Raw genomic sequence first — 23,235 nt, 5'->3', positions numbered from 1 at the left:
GCTAATTTTGACAGTGCATCCGCCTGGTTGTTTTCTGATCTCGGCACTTGGATCAGATGGAAATCCTCAAGGGAGCCGACTGCTTGTCGGACCGCCTGTAAATACTTGATCATGGCCGGATGGGTTGCTTCGTATTCGCCATTGTACTGTTTCACTATCAATTGTGAATCGGAACAGGCGTCTATTTTTCTTGCCCCTGCCGCCTTGCACATGCGGATCCCGGCTAGTAAAGCTTCATATTCTGCCTCATTGTTTGAAGCCTGAAAACTGAAGCGTAGAGCATACTCGTACCTGTCGCCCTCTGGCGACTGACATATGACGCCTGCTCCACAACCATTTGAAGTAGAGCTTCCGTCCACATATACCTTCCATACTTGGTCTGGAACTTGAGAGTCAGGAGGACGAGTAATCTCTACAATAAAGTCAGCAAAGGCTTGCCCCTTCACTGCTTTTCTAGGCTCGAAAGTAACTTCGAGGCTCTGTATTTCTATGGCCCATTTGATCATTCGGCCTGACGACTCCATGATGGTAAGTGGCCGCTTGATAGGTTGGTCTGTATACACGACGGCTGCATGTGCCAAAAAGTAGGGCTTCAATTTTTTAACAGCCATGAAGAGTGCAAGACCAAATTTCTCCACTAGGGGATACCTCAACTCGGCATTTTTCAGTACGTGACTGACAAAGTAGACCGGGAGCTGACAGCCGTCTCTTTCAGCAAGGAGAACAACGCTTAACGCATTATCAGAGACGGCCAGGTACATGTAGAGTACTTCTTTGGGCAAAGGGCTGACCAGCCTCGGCAAGGAATGCAAGTGAACTTTCAATTTCTGGAAGGCGGCCTCAGCATCCGGCCCCCATTCAACCTTGCCTTTTTCTTAATTTCCTGGAAAAAGTATAGGCATTTGTCGCCTGATCGGCTTAGAAATCTTCCCAAGGCCGCCAGACAACCTGTTAACTTCTGAACCTCTCGGATGGTACGAGGCGACTGCATGTCAATGACCGCCTGCACCTTCTCAGGGTTCGCCTCTATTCCTCTCTGATTGATAAGGAATCCGAGAAATTTCCCAGACTCAACTCCAAATACACATTTCTTGGGATTGAGCATGACATGGTGCCGCCTGAGTGTGGAAAAAGTTTCTCGGAGGTCCGACAGATGATCTTTCTGAAGTTTAGTCTTGACAATCATATCATCAATGTATGCCTCGACGTTTCTCCCAATCTGATCAAAGAACACAGTGTTTATCATTCGCTGGAAGGTAGCCGGGGCATTCTTAAGACCAAACGGCATGACCGTGTAACAGTATAACCCCTGATCAGTGACGAAGGCCGTCTTCTCCTGATCTTTCTTCCATAAAGGAATTTGATGGAAACCAGAATAGGCGTCCATAAAGCTCATCAAAGCATGGCCAGCTGTTGAGTCGACCAGGTTATCAATTTTAGGCAGAGGGTAACTGTCTTTGGGGCACGCCTTGTTTAAGTCTGTGTAGTCTACACACATTCGCCAGGTGCCATTCGGCTTTTTAACAAGCACCACATTTGCAACCCAGTCTGGGAAGTAACATTGCCGAATGAACCCTGCATCAAGTAATTTTTTAACTTCGGCGGATGCCGCCTGACTTCTTTCTTCGCCATGGTTTCGCTTCTTTTGCCGTACCGGCTTCTTTTTTGGATCCACGGCTAGTTTATGTACCGCCAGATCAGGACTAATGCCTGGCATTTCATGGACTTCGAATGCAAAGATGTCCTTGAATTCTTTCAATAGTTTGTGAAAGTCGTCACCAAGGTCTCTCAGAGAAGTCGTCCCAACTTTGACTGTTCGGTCAGGACGTGAGTCGTCTAAGATCAGGTCCGCATGTTCACCAGCCGGCTGAGGGAGGAACTCATCCGACCGCTCCTCTGCCAATGATGGCTATTTTCTTTCTTTTCTTGCGGCCCCTGTCTGGGATGCCTTTCTCTTCTTGTCGCCTGCTTCTTGAACAGGCGCACTCTCCTTGACATTGTCAAGGTCTGTTTTTTCACCGCTTGACCCAGTGGCCATAACAGTGGGCTTGACATCCGAGAGATAGCACTCTCGGGCCATCCTCTGATCTCCCCTTAGGGAGCCGACTGTTCCACTATCCCTCTCAAACTTGAGCAACATAAGAGATGGGATTATAACAGCCTTGGAATTATTCAGGGTTGGTCGACCCAGAATCATGTTGTAGGCCGAGAGTTCTTCTACTACCAGGAACCGGACTACCATGTGTCGTCCTTCCCCTTTTTCGCCCAGGCGGATGGGTAAATCCACTCGTCCCAGTGGGTGGACGACTCCTCCTCCAAACCCTACTAAAGGGTGGGAGGCCGGATGTATGCAATCAGTCTGATATTTTAGTTTCGACAGACATTTGCTACTGATGAGATCTGAGGAGCTTCCGGTATCTATGAGGATTCGGCCAACTCTCATGTTGGCCACTTTACATTCAATAACGATAGGGTCGTCATGCGGCCCTCTTACCCCTCCTAGATCTTCTTCAGTGATGACAATCTCAGGAAATGAATATTTGGACGGCAGTTCTTGGTGAACGGAATTTACATCTAACCGCCTGATATTGTCTTTGTTGCCCCTAATAGTGGGGCCGCCTCCTGAGAAGCCGCCTGCAATGGTGTAGACGACTGCATCATCTGTATCGGAGATGTCGGCCTGTTGATTCTTTTTGGCCGACTGCTTTTTTGAGGAAGTGTTCCCCGTAGATTTCTTGACATAAGTGTCAAGATCACCTTGCTCAGCCAGGCGGTCCAGATACCGCATGAGACTGATGCAGTCATTAGTGTGATGACCAACATCATCATGATAAGTACAGAATTTATCTTGGTTCCGGTTGTTTGCAGAACCCTTCATGGGGACCGGCTTCTCAATTGAGATCCGTCCCTTGATTTCTTTTAGGATAAACTGGTTATCTTTGTTAAACGCATACTTTGGGGAGTATGGTTTGAATTCTTTTTTCTTTTTCTGGGCCGGCTGTTTAGAGGAATCAGCCGCCCAGACCTCTTTTCTCTTCTCATCTTTGTTTGACGACTGTTTCTGTCGTCCTTCTCTTTTGTCGAACCTTTTCTCGTCCGACTGTTTTACCGTACAAAGATCAGTCGCCTGTATATAGGCTTCTGCTTCAATCAAGGCCTCTTAAAGAGTCGCCACCCTCTTTCGAACCAAATCAAATTTGAAGGTAGACCCGTCTTTGAGACCTCTGAAAAAGTCAGTATAGGCTACCTCATCCGGTAACCCTTGAATCTGTATTCTCATCAGGTTAAACCGCTTGATGTAAGAACGAAGCCCCTCCTTCTCGCCCTGCTGAATTGTTCCTAAATCAAGGGTCGTTTTCTTCGCAGGGATGTTCATGGCGAAGTTAGAGGTGAATAAGTAAGCAAGCGTCCTGAAGCTATTTACACAACCAGTCGGCAGGTTGCCGAACCATTGTTGTGCGATTCCTTTGAGAGTCGCTTGGGAAACACTTGCACCAAGTGGGATCATCCAACCCTTGAAGGTACATCAGGTTGGTGAATGCCATCAGATGGTCTTCTGGGTTAGTAGTGCCGTCATAGGCGCCTACTAGTACATTTTTCACTTTGGCCGGCTGAGCGGCTTCAGTAATTTCCTTGGAGAAGGCCGACGGCTGTTCACCAAGTCTAAGCAACCGTAGCTGCCAGTCCATAGGTTGGACGTTTTTTGCTGCAGGTCCACCAAACGGAGGTGGTTGCAAAAAATACTGTTGTTGCGGCACAAATGGTAAGTTTGGTACCGCCTGGTCGCTATGAAAGTCGGACTGACAGGAGGTGCCGCCTGACTGACTCTCATGATACGACTGAGTATGCCTCATCGAGGCATTTCGCAGACTGTCTTGAAAGTTTGAAGTAGAGGCCGACTCTGACAATCGGTCACTCTTCTTCTGCTCTAGCAGTAGCCGAGCGTCTGTGAATGTTTGCTTCGACCCGTCCGCCTGAATATGACGAACAGGTTTCCTATTTCCTGTAGGAAAACGGAATTTTGTGAAATCAAGGGCAGGTGGCTCCCGCTTCCTAGATTTAGGATGAGGAGTCGCCTCTCGCCCTTGAACTGGCTTCCTCTTTAGTGAAGTGGAGGGTTTCTTAGCCGACTGCTCCTTGACTGGAGCAGGCGACTTTTTGTTGATCAACTCTTGAATCTCTCCCTTGAAGTTCCTCATGAAGGTCATGAGTTCGTCCCTTGTGATGGGAGCAGACCCATCAGTCGGCTGTTGCCAAACAGGCGGTGCGCCTGCTGGCTCACTTCTAGTTTGAAGATGTTCCCGTTCCCTCCTTTCGGTATGACGGGTACGTCGGGCCCTTAGGGTCCCGTCTGAAGCTGTGTGAGCTTCAACTTCAAATTCACTCTCGGTATCATGGTTCGACTGAACTTGGGGGTCGTCTAGGGGACGCCTCTCTTCAGGAGTCGGTACAGACTTGGATGCCATCTCAGAAGTACTCTCCCCACAGACGGCGCCAAATGTTTCGGGGTTTTCTGATGTCCTGCGGGAGAGTTACAATTCTGAGACTGGAACCGGATGCCTGTACCTGCAAAATAACGGAGACTCCTGGTGGTGGGAGCTCCGCCTCCAACGGTCAAGTTAGTACTTGATTAAGGAGTAATTAATGCGGAAATTAAAGTGATTGGGTCTCTCTAGGTGAGAGTGTTTAATGTAGGTAATCTGCTTTGTTAGCGAGATCAGCCGGTTATTACTGTGTGTAATTAATGTGTTTTTTCGTGATCCCCCTTAATGAGGATTAAGGGAGGTATTTATAACCTTGGGAAACGTGCCCATCCTAGGTTTAGGTTAACCTAGGGCTGATTGGGCTTCCCTCGGAAGTTGGGCCTGGGGGGCCGGTTTCTCCATTAGGCATGGAGTATGCCACATGTCATGACATAATAGGTCCAAGGTGGACGAATAAGCGCGTGCCACGTGGCAAGCCCTGACAGTTCCAACTGGGGGACACTTGGCAGGACCTGATTGGCCCACGTGGCGCATTCCGATTGGTGGGAGCAAAATCCCCTAATCATAAATAAATAGAAAATTAAAAAAAAATACAAAAATACGATCTAATGAATGATAAATCATGCTTCCCTGTTCCCCATATATATGAAAATGGTTTTGATTCTTGGTATATGATGATGAGTATTGTGGATAGCCTAGCTATGATTTGATGTTTGATTGCTTGTATGCCTTAGCATGAGTCAATTTTGTCCAACTACTTATTAATATAGTGTTTTGACTAGTTGATTTGGTAAGGAATGTGTGTTAGTTCCTGGTATGTCAATGAATTTGAGTCTTGACTTGCAACTTTGAGTAGTGTTTATATGACTCATTATTATGCACATTGAGGAGGACGAAGGCATTTGTTCTTTTAGGTAGCCTTCAGATGAATTTAGATACATTTATTCCCTCCTTGCTACCCATGTTGTTGCCTTGACTATTTGTTGTTTCTTAGCCACATTACAAGCCGATTTTTCCCCATTGGTTACTAGTCCCAAGCTTGGATTTGGGGAGCTAGGTGAGGGAGTTTGTAGTGTGCTTATTATTTGCACAATTTGGGTCGTGGTTGTGAGAAGTTGTTTTGTTCTTGATTGTGTGTTTATTTTTTATGGTTTTAAAAGTTGAAATTCTTGTAAAAAAAGCATGATAGTGAAAAAAAGAGAAGTTAAAAGAAAAAAAAGAAGAAAATAAGTGAACTTCAAAGAAAAAAAAAAGAAAAAAAGAGCAAAAAGGAAAAAATTGTTTGATATTCAAATGTTCTAAGTGAAGGTTGAAAAGAAAGGAAAAAAATGAGTTTCAATAAAAAAAAAAACTAAAAAAAAAATCAAGTTGAAAAGTTTCAAGCTTGTTTATTCACTCAAGTTCTATAATATTATATTTTTATGAGTGGAATTATAAGTGCTGGGAATTCTTGTTATGATTGGAGTTATGTTGGTGAATTTTTGGTGGAGTTGAGTTGTGTTGGGATTGGTTGGTCATTATTTATTTTTGACCTTGGTTTTATTAGGATTAGGGCTCCCTGAAGCATGACTTTACTCTCACATTTTCCCAAATTTATCTTACCTTTTACCCTATGCCTTACAGTACAAACTTTAAAGACCTTCCGACCTTTGTGCATAGAGTTGTGTGAATGTGAAATTAGTTTCTTATCAATGCAAAGAATGATTTGATATATTTCGAGTTGACTGTGCATGTCTTTCAAACACACGAGTGTTGTGAGTTGGGAGGACATTGTTCACATAAAGGGATTGGGATGGTGAGCGATCGGATACATTTTATATCCGTCACATAAATAAGAGTTGAGTGCGTGAGCACTAGTCTTGAATTCTATATGCTCTTGTGGTTTGCTCTATTTGACAATTGTTAGGGATGATGAGTGATTTGATGGATTTTAGAGAGCCATATAGAATTTATTTTTCTTAACGTGCCACGTAGGATTATAAATTTTAATTGTAGCCAATAAAATTAGAGATTATAATTTCTTTTAAAATTAAATAATTCAAATGTCATGTAAACAAAATTATCGAATGATAATTTTATGTTTAAATTAATCAAATATAAAATATTATCTTTTGATATTATGAATTTTATCTAATATACAACAAATTTTAGCACATACATAAAAAATAATATTATTAAAAATTCAAACAAATTGTGCATCGCACTGGCTTCATCTAGTATTAACAATTATAAACTTAAACAAAGAAAGCATAAAAAAAAATCTTAACATAATTTGTGACATATGGAGGAGGTTTTTTTTTTCAATTATTATTTTTAGAAAAGAAATATTATGTATTACATTTATTACAACAAGATCATATATACTCTGAACATTTTTTTAATATACTTATTTTTTAAAAATTTATATGTAATAGAAGATACAATTTTTTACAATGAAATGCGAATATTAAATCAACAAATGTACGTTTGTTATTTCCTTAAATAATTTATAATTAAAATTTTAATCAATTAATAATTTATAATTAACTGTGGCCACTTCAATAATACTTGCCAAGAACGATACATGTTAAATATTGTTAGCGTGATTTTTCTTACTATTTTTTTTTGTTGTTGTTTAGCATTCAATTGATATGAATATAACATATGAAAGTTGAATATTTTTTTGGAAAAATTGACAAGAATAATCCCAACTTTGCCCCATTCGCTCAAAATAATCTCAACTTTCGATTATTTTTTAATAATCCGAACTTTAATATCAATTTGCTTCCAATGGTCCCAAGTGACCTTTGACCTGTTCAACAGGTACTTTTGTTTTAAAAAAGTTTAATGTACATGTGTCATTACTTGATTGGTCAAAATGAGTTTAATTTTTAATTTAGTTGCAAATTATATGTTAACTAATATTATCAACTACCAATTTTAAAAAATAAAAATAAATGAAAACCAACACCACCTACCAGCGGCTAGCACCACCCACCTCCCCGACCGCCACCCACCGCCCAGATCAGGCAACCCGTCACCCCACTGCTCCCAGACCCATTCCCCTGCCCCGCCCTCGCCCCCGCCGTCTTCCTTCCCCCTGAACCACCATAGGCCCACCACGAAACCCCTTCCCTCCCTTCAAAATCCTTAAAAAAAATCCTTCCCCACCACTTAAACTACGTACCCATCACCCTTCCCCTAACACTCGAAACCCCTTTTCGCTAGGTTTTTGAGACTGGGCGAGGTGGAAATTGGGGGTTTCTGCGGCCGGGGAGATTTTTTTCTCAGGGATTTCGGGGGTTTTGGGGATTTCAAGGATTCGGGGGTTTGGGGTGGCGAACGACGACCAGGAGTAGAGAAAAGGGCGGCGAAAATGCCGGCCGGTGCGGGGTTGTGTGTCTGGTCGTCGGTATTGCGGCGAGAGTGTGGTGTCGGAGGGTGGCTGGAGCTGCTGGAGGTGGTGGTGGTCTTTAGTTAATTAATTGATTTTATTTTATAATTATTTTAAAATTTCTTTTTTTTCCTTTTTTTTGACCAATTACGTCTTTACACGTGTATAGTACGGGACATAACCTAGTTTCCACCCAAATCCACGATCTTTACTAGCTTCGAAGGCGAGAACTTCAAACCATAATTGTAAATTGTAATGCAAATCAAACATACTCATAACTTTCTACAAGATCTAACCACTAGATTTGATACTCAAACGCAATAATAGCCACCATCACTGCCGCCCAATTGCACCCTCAAATTCACACCACCTCCAACCGAAATCGCACCACCTCCATCCAAAATTGCAGCCCAAACACCACCTCCAACCAAATCGCACCACCTAAAAATTGAACCATTTGAAATCGCAGCCCAAGCAAGCTAAAATCGTAGATCGTTCATCGTCATCTTCATCTACCGTCCATCGCAAATCACACCTCGGCATCTTCATTTTGAGGGGTTTTCAATTCAATTATTAAATGCTCTTCGATTTGGTTGCCTAATTCAAGCATGATGATCTTTGTTTTGTGAATTATGAGCCCTAAAATCCCAATTTTCTTTGAGAATTGAAATGAATGGGTAATCTGTTTGAAGGGAAGGGTTGCCGCACGAACTGTTGGGTGCGGACGTCCGCACCTAATAGTTTGTATTAAGAAATGTCTTGATTTACATGTTCACATTTGAATACGCAAAACAAGACATTTATGTTATTTTTTTTTGTCAAATATGAGTTTAATTAGGTTCCTTAAGTTCCAAAATTGACCCCAAAACATTTTCCAATGCACAAATTGAAAAAAATATTAATAAATTGAGAATGGGCCCCACTAATGAAATTTTAACAGCAGAAAATGGCAAGATTACCGTGTACAAACAAAATGATGTATCTTGGAGTCACAATATAGAAAGTGATACTATATTTGGGATTTGGGGCATAATGGTTACTACATAGTATATTATACTAGAAAAAACCTTTTTTATTTTTTTATTTTTATTTTTATTTTTTATTTTTTTATTTTTATTTTTATTTTTTATTTTTTTATTTTTAGTTTAGACTTTAGAGTCTTAGGGCCTGTTTCGATTGACTGAACTCAGTTGAACTGAACTGAACTGAACTGAGCTGAATTGAACTGAACTTATTAATTAGTGATTTTTAACTACGGATTAGTGATCTTTGATTATTTATTACTATACATATGTGTATATACAAATGTACATATTAAAATATTTACGAAAAATATACTATATAATTATAAAATTTATGGAAAATATATTAAAAACTTGAAACCTCTAAACATTTTAAACACATATTGATTATTATTATTATTATTATTATTATTATTATTATTTTTATTTATTGATTATTATTATTATTGTTATTATTATTATTATTTATTGATGATTATTATTATTATTATTTATTGATTATTATTATTGTTATTATTATTATTATTTATTGATTATTATTATTATTATTATTATTTTATTACTTATTTATTATTATTATTATTATTGTTAATATTATTATTATTATTGTTGTTGTTGTTTTTGTTGTCGTTGTAATAAGAGTTTAAAAGAATGAAATTTGACATATATCATTAGCAATATTATTAGACATAAATTAAGAGCTGAACTGAACTGAACTGAATTTCAACGGAAGACAACATGCCGTTAATAATACAACAAAATTCGCTGATCAGTTAAGGCGAACCCTCCTGCTATTCATCCTTCCAATCCCCATTCCCCTATTCTACTGCTCACAATGTCAAATCGATCGTCTAATCACAGGGATGAAAACCCCAATTTCACCGGCAACAGGGGTTTTCGTGGCAAAACCCAGAAGAAATTCGTCCCCAAAACTAACCATAATTCAGCAACATCAACCCCTCAAACCAGTAACCCTAGTTTCTCTGCTTCTGTGCGTCAATCTCAATCCTCAAATTCAGCATCATCCGTTGCTCATTTCAAGGGTGGCAGAGTTCAATTGGGCGCTAATGGTGAGTGGGTTTCCAGTAGCAACAATGGTGGTGGGGGCAATTTCGTAAATTACCTTCCTCAGGATGAAGCTGTAGCTGTTGGTTTGGGTGCAGTGCAAGGTGGTCTAGATCCCCTCGAGTCTCAGAGAGTCGTCGATCTTCTTAACAGAGAGTTGGCTAGGTTGCTCAAGTTAAAACCTAGAGATTTCTGGCGTGAAGGTTATTAATTTCTAACTCCCTTTTTCTTTATACAAAAAATTTGGTTATTTTATATGCTACTGAATATTATCGTCGTTTTGGATATCACCTTCAAGACTTTAACCTTGTGTAAAATGTTATTCCTTCCGTCCCTTTTTTACATGCCAATTTCTAACATATAAATAAGGGACGGATGTAGTAATATATATCGCATTAGCAATGCTACATGGATGATAGTGTATTACATAATGAATCATTATAATTTGGTACTGTTAGATGAGATATCATTTATTTGAAATGGTTGTCTAATTGGCCAATGTATTGGGTATTCAACAATGGAATGATTATTTCTAACAAAATCTCGTGCCCTTGAAGAAACAGTTGAAAGCTGTTGCTTATTTATGTTTTGAGATTGTTGAGTATAGAGTTGGGCACTATATTTTCTCCATACTTATGTTTGTGCTGATTCTTGTTTAAGCACCTCTATTGATATCTGTATTGAAATGTGAAATTTTTTGCTTGTTGTATGTCACTATGTCTATGTTAGATAATTTATTATTATATTGATCAGCTTGACTTTTACCTAAGCTGCTTAGCCTCGATCTATCATCATAATCATGATTTCAGGCAATGGCATGCAATCTGTAAAAGTGAGTTCTTCAAACTTTTTTGGTGAGGATATGTTACTTGGCACACATTTTGTTTTGGAAGTAGATAAGATGCTTTCTCATGTTTTTGTAGACATGCATCTAATACTCCAGTTTTCTTTTGCTTCTAAGCATTGTTATTCATTCTATTTGGTATTTTTGCTGCCTTTTTCTCCTCAGTGGCGGTAGATACCTCCTTGCACGAATTTCTTGACAGTTTCCTGCAGTTTAGAAGTAGATGGTATGATTTCCCTTATCATGGAGCCAAGGGAATTGTTGCTGGTGTTATTGTTGGGGACTTAGAGCTAAGCCGCCGTGTTTTCATGTTATTGTATAGGATGTGAGTTTTCAGCTTTAATAACCTTGCTAAATATTGTAGCATTTATTTCTTTGCTCAGTCTGATTCTATTTGTGAAGTGTAGTCATATTGTGTTATATGATTATTATTTTGGAATGTATCGAACTTTTATTGCAGATCTTCTAATAAGGATCCTGGTTTGCCAGCCACAGAAAGCCTAAGTCAAAAAGATCACCAAGGTGGGTTGTCTTAGATGCTATTGGAGTTGTAATGGACCACTCAATGGCATGGCTCATGGATATATAAGATAATTATACTGTGCTGAAGCTGCACTTTGCACTATAAACTGTGCAATTGAAAGATGACGTGTCTTGATTTTCTGCAACATAATCTAACCTTCGTTTGGATGTTCTTTTGCAAGATCCAAATGACTGTTTTAATTTGTATCTTCTCAGTCATTGCCGTTCTCAATCATTGCCGGAGTTTACGATATCCATAATCTCTATGTCATTTGCACTAAATACTTGGTTTATAGTTAAAAATTGGTTGAAGTTTGAATCAACATGTTGAACACTGTGTCTCTAGACTAAGCTTCGAACTAAATTATGAATATTTGTCATGAACTCTAGTGTTATTGATTTCGTAAGATTTGAGCTCTGAAAATCTAGTGGGAGCTCAATTTTAGAGCTCTAACTTCCCAACCTTGGTTTGGAGTTTGTTTCCCATTGCCTCCAAGTTGGGGATACTTATGCGGTGGAAATTCTGGGTAAAAGTTCTACTTGGTTATAATCTAATGAATGATGTTTTCTTGTGGTTTTCTAGGGAAATAAAAACTCTGTAGCTCTGGTGTTGCTGACTTCATAACTTCTGTGTGGTATGGAATGTATATGTATACGTATTTTAATACATAATTGTTTGAAAACTTCTCATGGGATGTGCTATTACTGTTAAGATTAGAGCACTGCACGATGTGGAGTAGTGAAGTAATACCTGGTTAAAGCTTTACAAGACCTGTAATAGTGAAGTATTACCTGGTTAAAGCTTTACAAGACCTGTAATTTTATAATTGTGAAGCAACCTCTGGTAGTTGCTTTACCTGTTTTGACATGTTATTCTCTACAGATAATTATCAGAAATTTAAAATAATGAGTTTAGTTCTGTATCTATATTATGCTACTAGATTGTTTTCCTGGCTTGGAGTAAGCAGTACCATAACATCATTACATTGCCTATAATGGATCTTGTTTGCAGTGAGTTAAAGGTTGTGTCCTGGTGTCAGATTTTTGTAGTCTTACCTATACTATCGCAAAAGCCATTTCAACCTGACCACTGATATTACAAAAATGCTGCTCTTTGTAAATCCTTGCTGCAAAAGGAATTTAAATATATGGTAGATTGATTATAAATTATTACATGACAGTTTAGTGGGCCGTTTGATTTACTCTATGCTAAACTGCTAATTGGGAGTTAAATTAAAGCCTTTTGATCATAGAGACTTTCGGACTATGTTGAAGATGGACACTTACTATTGACTTAGGTCTTTGATCAGAAGAATGTAGAGTTGGAGCCATACATTTAGTTTGATGTTGGGATATTATCTTTTACTTGGCCTCTACTAATGCTGTTTGTTTACCAAATCTGTAAGTATTAATGATAGACAATGGAATTGATTTGTTTTATTTTTTTTGTTCTTTGCTAACAAATTGTACGCATTTTCTGGTAACATAAACCCTATCATGCTATTGTCTTAATTAGGCGAGTTGGTTAGACTACGATTTTTTCCAAACTTGAAACTCAAGAGAATTTTGTTTCAAATACTTGATGGTTGTTTGCTTATTAAGATTTCGAGGAAAGCAAGGGGTGCCCTGAGTCACCCCTTTAAAGTTTAAACGCTCTTAATATGTGAACGCTGACGCCAGGAATGGATAGAAGACCTATGGGCTAGGATATTGGGCCTCACACCAGAAATGGTTCCTTGCTTTATGGGGATTTCTTTGATTTGTTTATCTTACTTGAGAATGACTGGCTCACTGTTAACTTCTGACCACAGTTTATTTATTTTATGGTACATCTCTTTGATCTTTCTAAAAGCTGTCTTGTCTTACCTTTTAAGAATAAACTAGTGTTTAACCCGGCCGGGTCGATACGTTAATTATTTATGTATTATAATTTTCACGTATTATATTTTAGGTAGATGAATTTTACTTTTAATATTTTGTATGTACAGAGTACATAATAATGTTAAATACTTTTATTTTAAGTTTAGTCTAAAAAATATTTTTTCGTGTAAAAGTATAAGAAAAACACTCTTGGTCTACAAAAAATATATTTAAGAAGAATAAGCTAACTAAATTATTAGATAGTAAATTTGTATGACTTCTTATTCATTTCTCAATGGACCCATGTTTGATTCTAGACAAATACTTTTTGTTTTTTTTTCAATTGACATGTAGCATTCATATTTCTAATTGGGTGATGTGGCATGCTCTTGGTGGAAGAAATGGGTGACACGTGGCGTGCATCCTTGATTAGAAACGCCTTCTAATATAAATTATAAATGTTAAATGATGTAATCTTGTATTTCCTTTTTTCTTTATTATAACCTCTGTGACTTGCACTGCTGGGGGGGGGGTGGGTGGGTGGGTGGGTGGGAGTGGGAGGCGGGCCTTTAGAACCTTGATATTGAGTGTCAAACCCATTCTAGTACTCCACCTATAACTCTAGAGCTTTTACTACATATTCATTATTTTTGTTAAGAATGAGAGGTTTCAACTCTAGAACTCTCACTACATTATCAGTATTTTTCTTAAGAATGAGAGTTAGGTTTCAACTTTAGAGCTTTCACTACATTGTCAATATTTTTCTTTTAAAATATTTTTTTTCCTTTTGAGTCATGCTTCTGAAGGTTTAACCTATGCTGTGGCAATTACACAAAGGTAATGAGAATTTGAACAAGGAAATCAGGAAATGCAGTTGTAAACTTATCAAGTTTGTATGACAATTTCGTAAGTTATTCTCATTGACAAGGCCAAAATCCAAAGTTATTATATTGCAATTAGAGTCTATGATCCAAATATGGCCAAATGACTTAGATTATTCTCATTTCTTGGGGAATCGCTCATAGGATCATTTGAATACTATAAAAACTCTATATCCTTAGATTGCCCTCATGGTAATGCTATATTTTAGTGAGTAGCTGAGTGTTACATTCTCTAGTCTTGGAACCTAAAGCACATACAAAAAAATCCTTTTGACTCCCGAGAAAGTCTTTTGGTCTCTCTCGGCTGCTTCTTATTCCTTGAAACTTAAGAGTCTACGCTTAAAAGAAAATCATAAATTACATTAATACTCACATACAAGCAAATCAATATGCAATTAACTACTGAATGAACTATTAAAAGATTTGAATTACAAAGTTGCTTTTCTAATATGACAAATAATAACTTATTTAAGTGTAATTTTTGAATTATACAATGTTGTTGGATCTTATCTTACCTTATTATTTAAGTAATAACTTTCTTGATTTTATTCTTAATTCTCTTTTAAAACTCCCTTAAATCTTTCTTAAATGCTCTTTCGTTTACTCACTTTACTCACCTTTATTCAAACTCTTTAAAATGATGGTTTTGTTTTGTCCTTTTCTATATATAGTACAATTTCTTACGATAGATTCATGTTAGCCGACCCCAAATCATTTTGGGATTAAGGCTTTGTTGGTGGTGTTGTTGTATGCAAATGTTGTAGGATCTTATCTTACCTTATTATATAGCTCCTTATGATCTGAAGTAGAATGCCAATCCTAATTACATTGCCTAAGCCATAATTGTATCATCAATAGACACATTAATATTAAAAGCTTGTGATCTTATCAAACTTGAACTGAGCTGTTAAACAAGTGCATGATTATGCACGCCTGCAAGTCAACTAAATTTTGTAACAGAACTTGCATTTCTTCCACTTATATTTGATAAACTTTGTATGTGACAGATGGTGACATATTATGTGGTGCTTGAGTATGCCTGTGAATTTGTTCCATTCTTGATCAATGTGCCATAGCCATAGCAATTAGTTTATGGTAAAAACTTTTTTGATAAGTGTTTGCTTTTAATGCATTGTTCTATGTTTAGTCCTTTTGCAGGAAAAGAAATTGCTTGATTTGCCCAAGTTGTTGGATTTATGTGCAGTCTATGGTCATGAAAATGAACATTTGACCAGATCGCTGGTGAGATTATATATATATATATATATATATATATATATATATATATATATATATATATTTTTTTTTTAAATTCTTTTATGCCTGTAGTGTAACTTGAAAAAAGTCTTGTCATACTGCATCTGCTCTATTCTTGATCACTAGCTGCGATTGGGGAATTTGTATTTTTTTTTCCTTCTCTATTACTAGTATAACTGTGATTACATTATTTTCCACTGCACCACTTGTCATGTTATGCCCAGTCTCCACGAGCATATCTCAGCGACTAATCTTTCCTTGTAATGCAATTTCCTACATTTCCAATAGTCTTTTTGTATCATGGCTGGATTAAGGGGATTAATAGCAGAATAATTAAGGAGTTAAAGTTGGGGATGGAATGAGAAAAGTAATTATATTGGGTACCTCTCACAGTGAAAGTAGCAATTACCCACCATTCTCTGGGTTACTTTTCTACTCACCTTCCTTGACCTCTTCTCATGTTCATGTCTGCCATGGATAACAGTTCTCCAAGGACTCCAACCATCTTCTGGAAACAACCCAAAGTGCCTGACTGCTCACCATACTTCTCCTGCAACCTGAAAACAGCCATCCTCTAGCTGTTCTTAACCAATCTTCTCATTTCTCCCTTTACTGGAATCTTTAAGTCTTACCTCCTCTTTTAGGTGGAAAACCACAGATCTATAGTCGGAAAAGAAATCTTGACAAGAGTCAGGCTAGTACTTTCTGGGTTTGCTTAAAAATTGAGGGCAGAGGCTGGAGAGAGAGAGAGAGGGAAGAGATAAAGAAGCTTGTATAGAATATATTACTCCAGAAAAATTTCCAAAAATTGTTGAAAGAAAAACTTCCTCTTTTATAAATCTTTTGTGAGTAATTCTCCCTCAATATATCAACTTATTAACCTCCTAATTATTACTCTATCCGTATTTTATTACTTGCTTCATTTCTCTGGACACAAAGTTTGTTTTTGGAGGAACGGTAGAAATATTATTTGATGATGCAAGTGGGGTTTGTTGAAGAGTAAAATAAATCCGAAAAAGCAAAAGTAAGTGTAAATGGGGAGGAGAGAGAATATGAAAAATATTAAATTATGATAAGAGGGGACCACTAGTAGGGAGGAAATAGTAAATATTGTTAAAAGTTTACAAAAAAGGAAATGGAACTAGTAATAAAATACGGCCGCAAAAGAAAGTGGAACAAACAATAAAGTATGGAAGGAGTACTCGATATTAGTGAATCATTTACCACTTGGTTGGTATTAGGATCCGGAATATTGGTGACAAGTTAGAATTTGTTGGTAATACTACATTTTATTAACAAAAGAATAAAATGCCATTTTGAATGCTTATTCAAATTGGAAATTGCTTCGTATTACTTCACTCTAAATATTCAAGTCTTGTCTGTGAGCGATATAAGGTGAGATATCTATTACCAAGGTTACTTCCCATGGTGATGTAATATTGGATAAGCTTTTGTCTTCTGTATTTTTGAGTTAGTTTACTATTATTATAATGCTTTTAATTTCTTTGTTATTAATTTAATAAATAAATATATTGCAGTTGCCTTTAAAAGTACTTTATACAGATAATATTGTTTATGCCTTTTTGTTTTGGCTGTGTGTATTCTGTTTCTTGTCTTTACTTGAAATTAGTTCCTGACATTTCTTAGATTATTACTATATGGAAATATATTGTGGTTTGATAAAGCATGAAAAAAAAAACTTCTGTTTTGGATGCTGGGAGTAGGCACGTTTTATGGAGATACATATTTAAAAGTGCATGCTCAGTAAGAAATAAGTGCCTCATATATTAGGATTCTGCATAGTTACCATAGAACTTCCACTTCATTAAGTATCATGCCGGTGGAAGTGCAATAGCCCTTCTAGGATACATTATTGATCTTCTGTGAGCTATGCCTACAAATACTATTGCTTTCCTTTTTATGAGACTATAAATAACTACTTTCTTCTGATCCAGGTTTTGAATGCTATAAATGCACAGCCTGATATCTACAGAAGTTTTACTACCATGTTGTCGCATTTCTTGGGCATTGTTCGCACAATGTATGAACGTTGCAGTTCATCTTTAGAGGTAATTTTTTGCTTCTTTTGGGTTTAATAGTTAATATTGAACAAATGACATCTGACTAAATGTAAGATGAATAAGTTTGTTGAAGAGCTTTTTGGCTGGAGGATGAATTTAATCTGATCAATCAGTTGATCAGTTCATCTAAACCTGAGCTACATAATTTGTTTATGAATTTGCTGATCTTCCTTGTTCAAGTGTTGTTTGTTCATTTACTGCTCACAAAGCCATGAATTTGCTATGTTTTACTTACTGCCTTACTGGTATTACCCCAAGCAACCCTAAATATTATACTTTGTAAATTCCATGGTTAGTGTAATATCTATTTTATTTATGCTGTTGCTCGGAAAACGTTCACTTAATGATTTAATTAGAATACCACTTGTATACTTTATGTGTTTATATTGTCGGTGTAGTTTTAGAGGTACCTTTAGCATATCTAAGATGAATCACTTCTGATTTCTACTTTCATCTAAGTGAAATAAGATTTGTCATAATAGCAATAGTAAAGGGTACACTCTCTATGAGCACGGACCAAATCATCCAATCTTATATGTCAGCCATTAAGGCAATCCACTCTTCGAAAAAGCTACAAACAGCAGTACAATCAACTAATTAATGAATAAATTATTTTGTTAGTCTTTAATTTCAAATACCCTAAACTAAAGATTCATGAACTAAATAATTAGTTTATACTTTCTGTAAGTTCAAATTGTCCCATGTTGATTAAAGGCATTTCACATGAATTTTTAAATGAAACTTTGTTATGTTAATCATCTGTCTTAGACATATCTGTCTTTTCTTGGCTTTTGTGACAATCAATGAAAAATATGTTAGGTGATGATTATCTTTTGTGATATACATTCTCGGTCCTTAAAAGATTGCTCCATACTTTATTTGGTAAAATTTTCTAATTTCAGTTTGCTCTCTCTATCTCTCTCCTTGTCAATAATTGTGCTCACCCATGTGCACAAATTGAATTTTGAGGCAATCTTTTAGGGATGGAGGGAGTACAAAGTTATCCTTTTATTTATCAGTTCATAGTGTCATCCTATAAAATGGTTCCTAGATACCTGCTCAATTTTTAGAACCTCCCCTTTGCAGGTGTGCATAGCTACTTTCCCAATAGCTTGGGTAATTTTTTTATCATAAAACATTCAGTGGCAATTTAACATTGTGACCTTTTATACTACTTAACTCAGACCATCTTAGAAAACACATAAAGGGGATAGCTCTACATAGATCCTTAATTCCTTTACTCTAATATTGATTAAAAAATGTAGAAAAATTGTGAGAGCTTGGTTAAATAAAAAGGTCAACAAGGAACAAAATATATTGATTTAATACACTTTCATGCAAAACAATATATATGTAATTGAAACTGGTGAGGGACTCTCCCATCATGAAATTTTTGGCATTAGCAGATGAAGTAGTGTGACAAACTTGGAAAGTTAATTCCAATATTTCATAGCTTTCCTGTCTCGTGTAGTTGACAGTATCCTCTATAAAAGTAGCTAGCTGTTCTTGTACGAAGATTTAATCATGGCTTCTGTGTATTTGTATAGATTTGTTGCTGTACATAGGTTACTTTTCAAGTTTGACGTTGACTTCCCTGTCTCCTTTCAAGGCTTTTGACAACTTATCTAGTTATCTTATTATTATTATTATTTTTATTATATCCAAACAGTGCATGCACAGTGCATGCTTGTATTGGGGAGGTGATCTAAGCCCAGTTGAACTTAGAGTATACTTAGTATGATTTACTCTTCTTAGATTGTTTCCTATCAATATTTATAAAAATCTAACTCAATTCCTTTCCTTGAACAGGTTTTGATTTCTGCTTGTGGCCGTGTAGACAATGGACCCAGTCAACGACATATAGAATACTTAGAGGTTGGTTAATCTCTTCACTTGGTTTTTTTCTCCTCTCACCTACAATCGAGACTTCCTTCTGGTTGCTATTTGCCTCTTATCTAAGTTGATTGTGGCAATATCAATTAAAAGTGGCTCTATCAAGTAGGAAAATATGCAACAAATCAGCCCAAAATTCCCAATCAACGCCACAAGGAACACAAAGGGCAAGTAGGGATTGTGTATCCAAAGTCAGTTACCGTAAGTGGAGGTTAGGAAGTTGGCAGGAATGGCGTAGAGCAAGCATCCAAGTAGTGGATGATGATATGATTAATAGGAGAGGATATTCAGAAAACTAGAGAGAGATATAGTTGCGTCCACCTTTTGAATGTGGAGGGATTCTAATTGAGTTTGATCAATTTGATGTTCAATTCAACCATATCTTAAGCTCCTGCTAATTTTTTTTCCTTTTCCAGTTCCTAAACCCTTTTATCTTAAAATCCTATAATAGTTTGTCCATGTCTGATTGTGAGAAACATAGCTGTATTCCTAGCAGAACTGTTTCCAATTCTGGTAAACGGTGTCTATTATACAACAATTTCTTTTCCTCCCCCCCCTCTGTTCACCAGAGTCATCATACTGTTTCCTACTTTTGCATTAAGCGGGTTTAATGTATAAGCTTTGTGAATGGTCTGCCATGTTTGTTCTTTTTTGTAGGTGATGGATTTCCTAAATGATGCTGTTGTATCCATGGACACATTTGTTAGTGCTTATAAGCCTGCAGCTCTTTACCTTGCTTGCCCTGTTGATGCTAGGTACCAGTTGTATAATTTAGATTTTACTTGCTTGTTTTATGCAAACAGTTACTATTTGTCACTTTATAAACTGGTAATGACATCCTTTTGTTTCATTAAAAAGTTAGTTGCTCTGTTTTTGCAGTCACAGTAACGATGAATTGGTCAATGTTCTTGCAACTTTGCATGACTCTCTGCTACCCTCGTTACAACAAGGGCTTCAAATCATATTAGCTGCAGGAAAGGAAACATCTCCCATGCTTTCTGATGTTTCTCTTAGTTTGAAAGTATTATCTTCAAGATTAGTTGATCTTGGTTGGAAACTATTATATAATTGCTACCTGAGCGAGGAGTTATTTAAAAATAACCTTCCCTTTCCTGCTGCCATGAAGATTTTTCCTGCTAGTGTTGAGGATCCTGTTATTAGGGCTGATATATTGGTTCAAACGTTTAAGGAGATTGCTGCAGTTCCTCAGGGCAAACATCACAGGGGTACATTCCTACAAAACATTGAAAGAAACTTTCAAACCTTGCACAGAATTCAGAGCCTCAAACAAAGTGGTAAATACTTATTTAGACAAAGCCATGTTTATTGAGAAATATTTTGTTTCATTTGAAATTTCTTAATAGTCTCTTCTCTGTATGACATTGTACTGTCCTTTTCTGTGTGCTCTCCACTACTTTTCCAATATAATAAATTGGTTTTGGGCATGACTTCGTAGCCTCAACATGAATTACTGAGATAGCATTGTTATGTGTATTCAGCTGTTTCACAAATGGAGAACCTTTCTCAAATTTTAATGATGGCTAATGCAGGATGGGTATTCATAGATGATGAGCAATACCAATACTTGACTGTGATGATGACACATCCATTACCTGCCGTTTCTAGAAAGTTACCCAGCGCTCCAAACTCTGGTAGAAGTGATGATTTGCAAGTGACAGAAGATGCTGTAATTGCAGAGTCAAAGATCAGTCAAGTGAAAGACCTTTTCCCTGATTATGGAAAAGGTTTTATATCAGCTTGTCTTGAAGCCTATGACCATAATCCTGAGGAGGTGATTCAAAGGATTTTGGAGGGAACTTTGCATGATGATCTGCGGAAATTGGATACTAAATTGAAGATAATTCCACCTAAGTCTGCTCCACAGTTGACAAAAAAAGATAAAGGAAAGGGTATTTTTGTAGAATCTACAGAATTGCCTACAACAAACTCAATCATAAAACCTCAGAAGCCAAAGCAAGCAGCAGTTTCTTCATCAGGGTCCTCCATATCATCTTCTGTTGGACGATTCGTCAGAAAATCTAAAGATGACCAACCTGATCATGATAATTTGGGTTCTAGAGATGAGAAGCATATGGAAAAGACGACTGCTTTGTTGTCACAATATGAATATGAAGATGAGTACGATGACTCTTTTGATGATCTCGGCATGACTGTTGTGGAATCGGGTGTAGAGGAGACGGAGATTTTAGGTGAGAAAATTCGTTCAAAATTGAGTGTGCCCTCTGGGGCTGAAAGCCATGGTTTTGGTTCCAGCGCAGCTGCATCCAAATGGAATTCTAAAAAGAAACCTCAGTTTTATGTCAAGGATGGTAAGAACTACAGTTACAAGGTTGAAGGATCTGTTGCAGTTGCTGACCAAAAGCAAGCATCTTTAATTAATCAAGCCCAGAAAGAACAAATACATGGACTCGGACGTGGTGGTAACCGTCCTCTTGGTGCTGTTAAGATTCTAGAAGAGCAGAACCAAGTAGAAGTGGAGGAGTCTGATCCTTCGGAAATGGATGGTGGAGGCAACGCTGGAAGAGAAAGGGGAAGGGGCCGTGGAAGACGGGGAGGAGGAGGAAGGAATAATCATTACAGAAAAGATAGAGCCATGAAGAAACACATAACTGGATTGGGTGGTTTTTAGGTATATACTAAAGCAACTGAAGGTTGTACAGCCATTTAGTTTTTCTTAGTTTTGGAAATTATCCAGTGCTTTTTTAATATTTACCTAATTCTTACAACCCTGGTACAACGACATTAATCAAAATCATAAAGAAATACTAAAAAAAGAAAGAAAACTAGGTTTTTGAAAATATAATTGTTTTTCAGCATCTTTTTTCACTTTGTAGTATTCTAATACTTCGTATTAACTTTGATTACCAAATTTATTATCTTTATGTAACTTGTACTAAAGCATGGTTTACCTTGCTATTGATGATGAATTGTGAGATGCAATCAATTTGGGGTCTATTGATCTTAAAGAGGATGAATCGAATCTAACCCTAATGCTGATGGGTAAGATTTTTACGGAGAGATCATACAATTTTGAAGCTTTTAAGAGAACAATGACAAATATTTGGGCACCTGCCCATGGATTGGCGATTTGAAACCTGAGCCCCAATTTCTTTGCAATCCAATTCTTCCATTGGAGGGACAAGGAGGAGTTGGAAGGAAGACCAGAAGATGTAAAATTAATCCATTCTCCATTCTGGGTCAGAATAAAAAATCCCCCTTTTACCGTCGATCAGACGCCTATGTCAGCATTAGTGAAGGGAATTGGGGAGATCATTGAGAATTTGAGATCGAGAAGGATGTGCTTGGAATTGCAGGGTAAAGGTGATGCTTGACACCTCAGTTCCACTGCAACGTTTTCAAAAAAATTTGACAAGAAGGGGAGGGAGACGAGGGTCGACTTCGCTTGTGAACGATTACCTATGTGTCAGCACTAGTGAAGGGAATGGGGGAGATCATTGAGATTGAGAAGGGATGTTCTTGGAATTGCAGAGTAAAGGTGATGCTTGACACTTCAGTTCCGCTGCGACGTTTTTAAAATTTTTTTGACAAGGGGAGGGAGACGAGGGTCGATTTCGCTTATGAATGATTACCTTATTTTTGTTCTGGCTGTGGGGTTATGGGGCACTCAGATTGCCAATCTGTGACGGAGGAATTGGGATGGGGAACCTCGCTGAAGGCTACTCCCCGAAAAGGGAGGTCAAAGAAGCGGAGGAGACGGAGAATATTGTGAGCAGGTGGAAAATTCTGTTTGGGACAAGGGATTGTATTGAGGAGGAGGATGGAAACAAGGGGGTGAAGGAGGATAAAGCTAAGGTATTCTGTTGCTAGAGAATGAGACAACACAAAGCGACAAGGCTGATCCTGTTGCAAGACTTAAAGTGCAGAATGTGAGTAGGGACCAGCTTTAGAGTGAACCTATTAAAAATCACCAT

The 23,235-nt window shown here is 37.5% G+C and overlaps 1 protein-coding gene across 2 annotated transcripts; it reads left to right on the top strand.

Moving 5' to 3' along the window:
- Window positions 1–9,641: 9,641 nt before the first annotated feature.
- Window positions 9,642–22,269, top strand: LOC110695517 (activating signal cointegrator 1 complex subunit 2-like). Of its 2 annotated transcripts, XM_021872742.1 has the most exons (9): window positions 9,642–10,147; window positions 10,954–11,113; window positions 11,249–11,310; window positions 15,199–15,293; window positions 17,264–17,377; window positions 19,199–19,264; window positions 19,940–20,037; window positions 20,162–20,577; window positions 20,833–22,269. In XM_021872742.1, exons 1-9 carry the CDS (start codon window positions 9,715–9,717, stop codon window positions 21,930–21,932), a joined length of 2,544 nt encoding a protein of 847 aa, XP_021728434.1. In that variant the 5' UTR covers window positions 9,642–9,714; the 3' UTR covers window positions 21,933–22,269. The 2 variants fall into 2 exon arrangements, with proteins under 2 accessions (XP_021728434.1, XP_021728435.1); XM_021872743.1 differs by lacking the exons at window positions 10,954–11,113; window positions 11,249–11,310.
- Window positions 22,270–23,235: the final 966 nt, after the last annotated feature.

The sequence above is a fragment of the Chenopodium quinoa genome, unplaced genomic scaffold (genome assembly GCF_001683475.1).
Source record: "Chenopodium quinoa cultivar QQ74 unplaced genomic scaffold, ASM168347v1, whole genome shotgun sequence".
Classification (NCBI taxonomy): domain Eukaryota; kingdom Viridiplantae; phylum Streptophyta; class Magnoliopsida; order Caryophyllales; family Amaranthaceae; genus Chenopodium; species Chenopodium quinoa.
Note: the sequence above shows the minus strand (reverse complement) of the source record. Positions and strands in the feature narration are given on the sequence as shown.

Coding starts and splice junctions, on each gene's coding strand:
- LOC110695517 (XM_021872742.1), top strand. CDS start 9,715: ATGTCAAATCGATCGTCTAATCACAGGGATGAAAACCCCAATTTCACC. Junction 10,148..10,953: donor TAGAGATTTCTGGCGTGAAG/GTTATTAATTTC, acceptor TTTTCTCCTCAG/TGGCGGTAGATACCTCCTTG. Junction 20,038..20,161: donor GCTTGCCCTGTTGATGCTAG/GTACCAGTTGTA, acceptor CTGTTTTTGCAG/TCACAGTAACGATGAATTGG.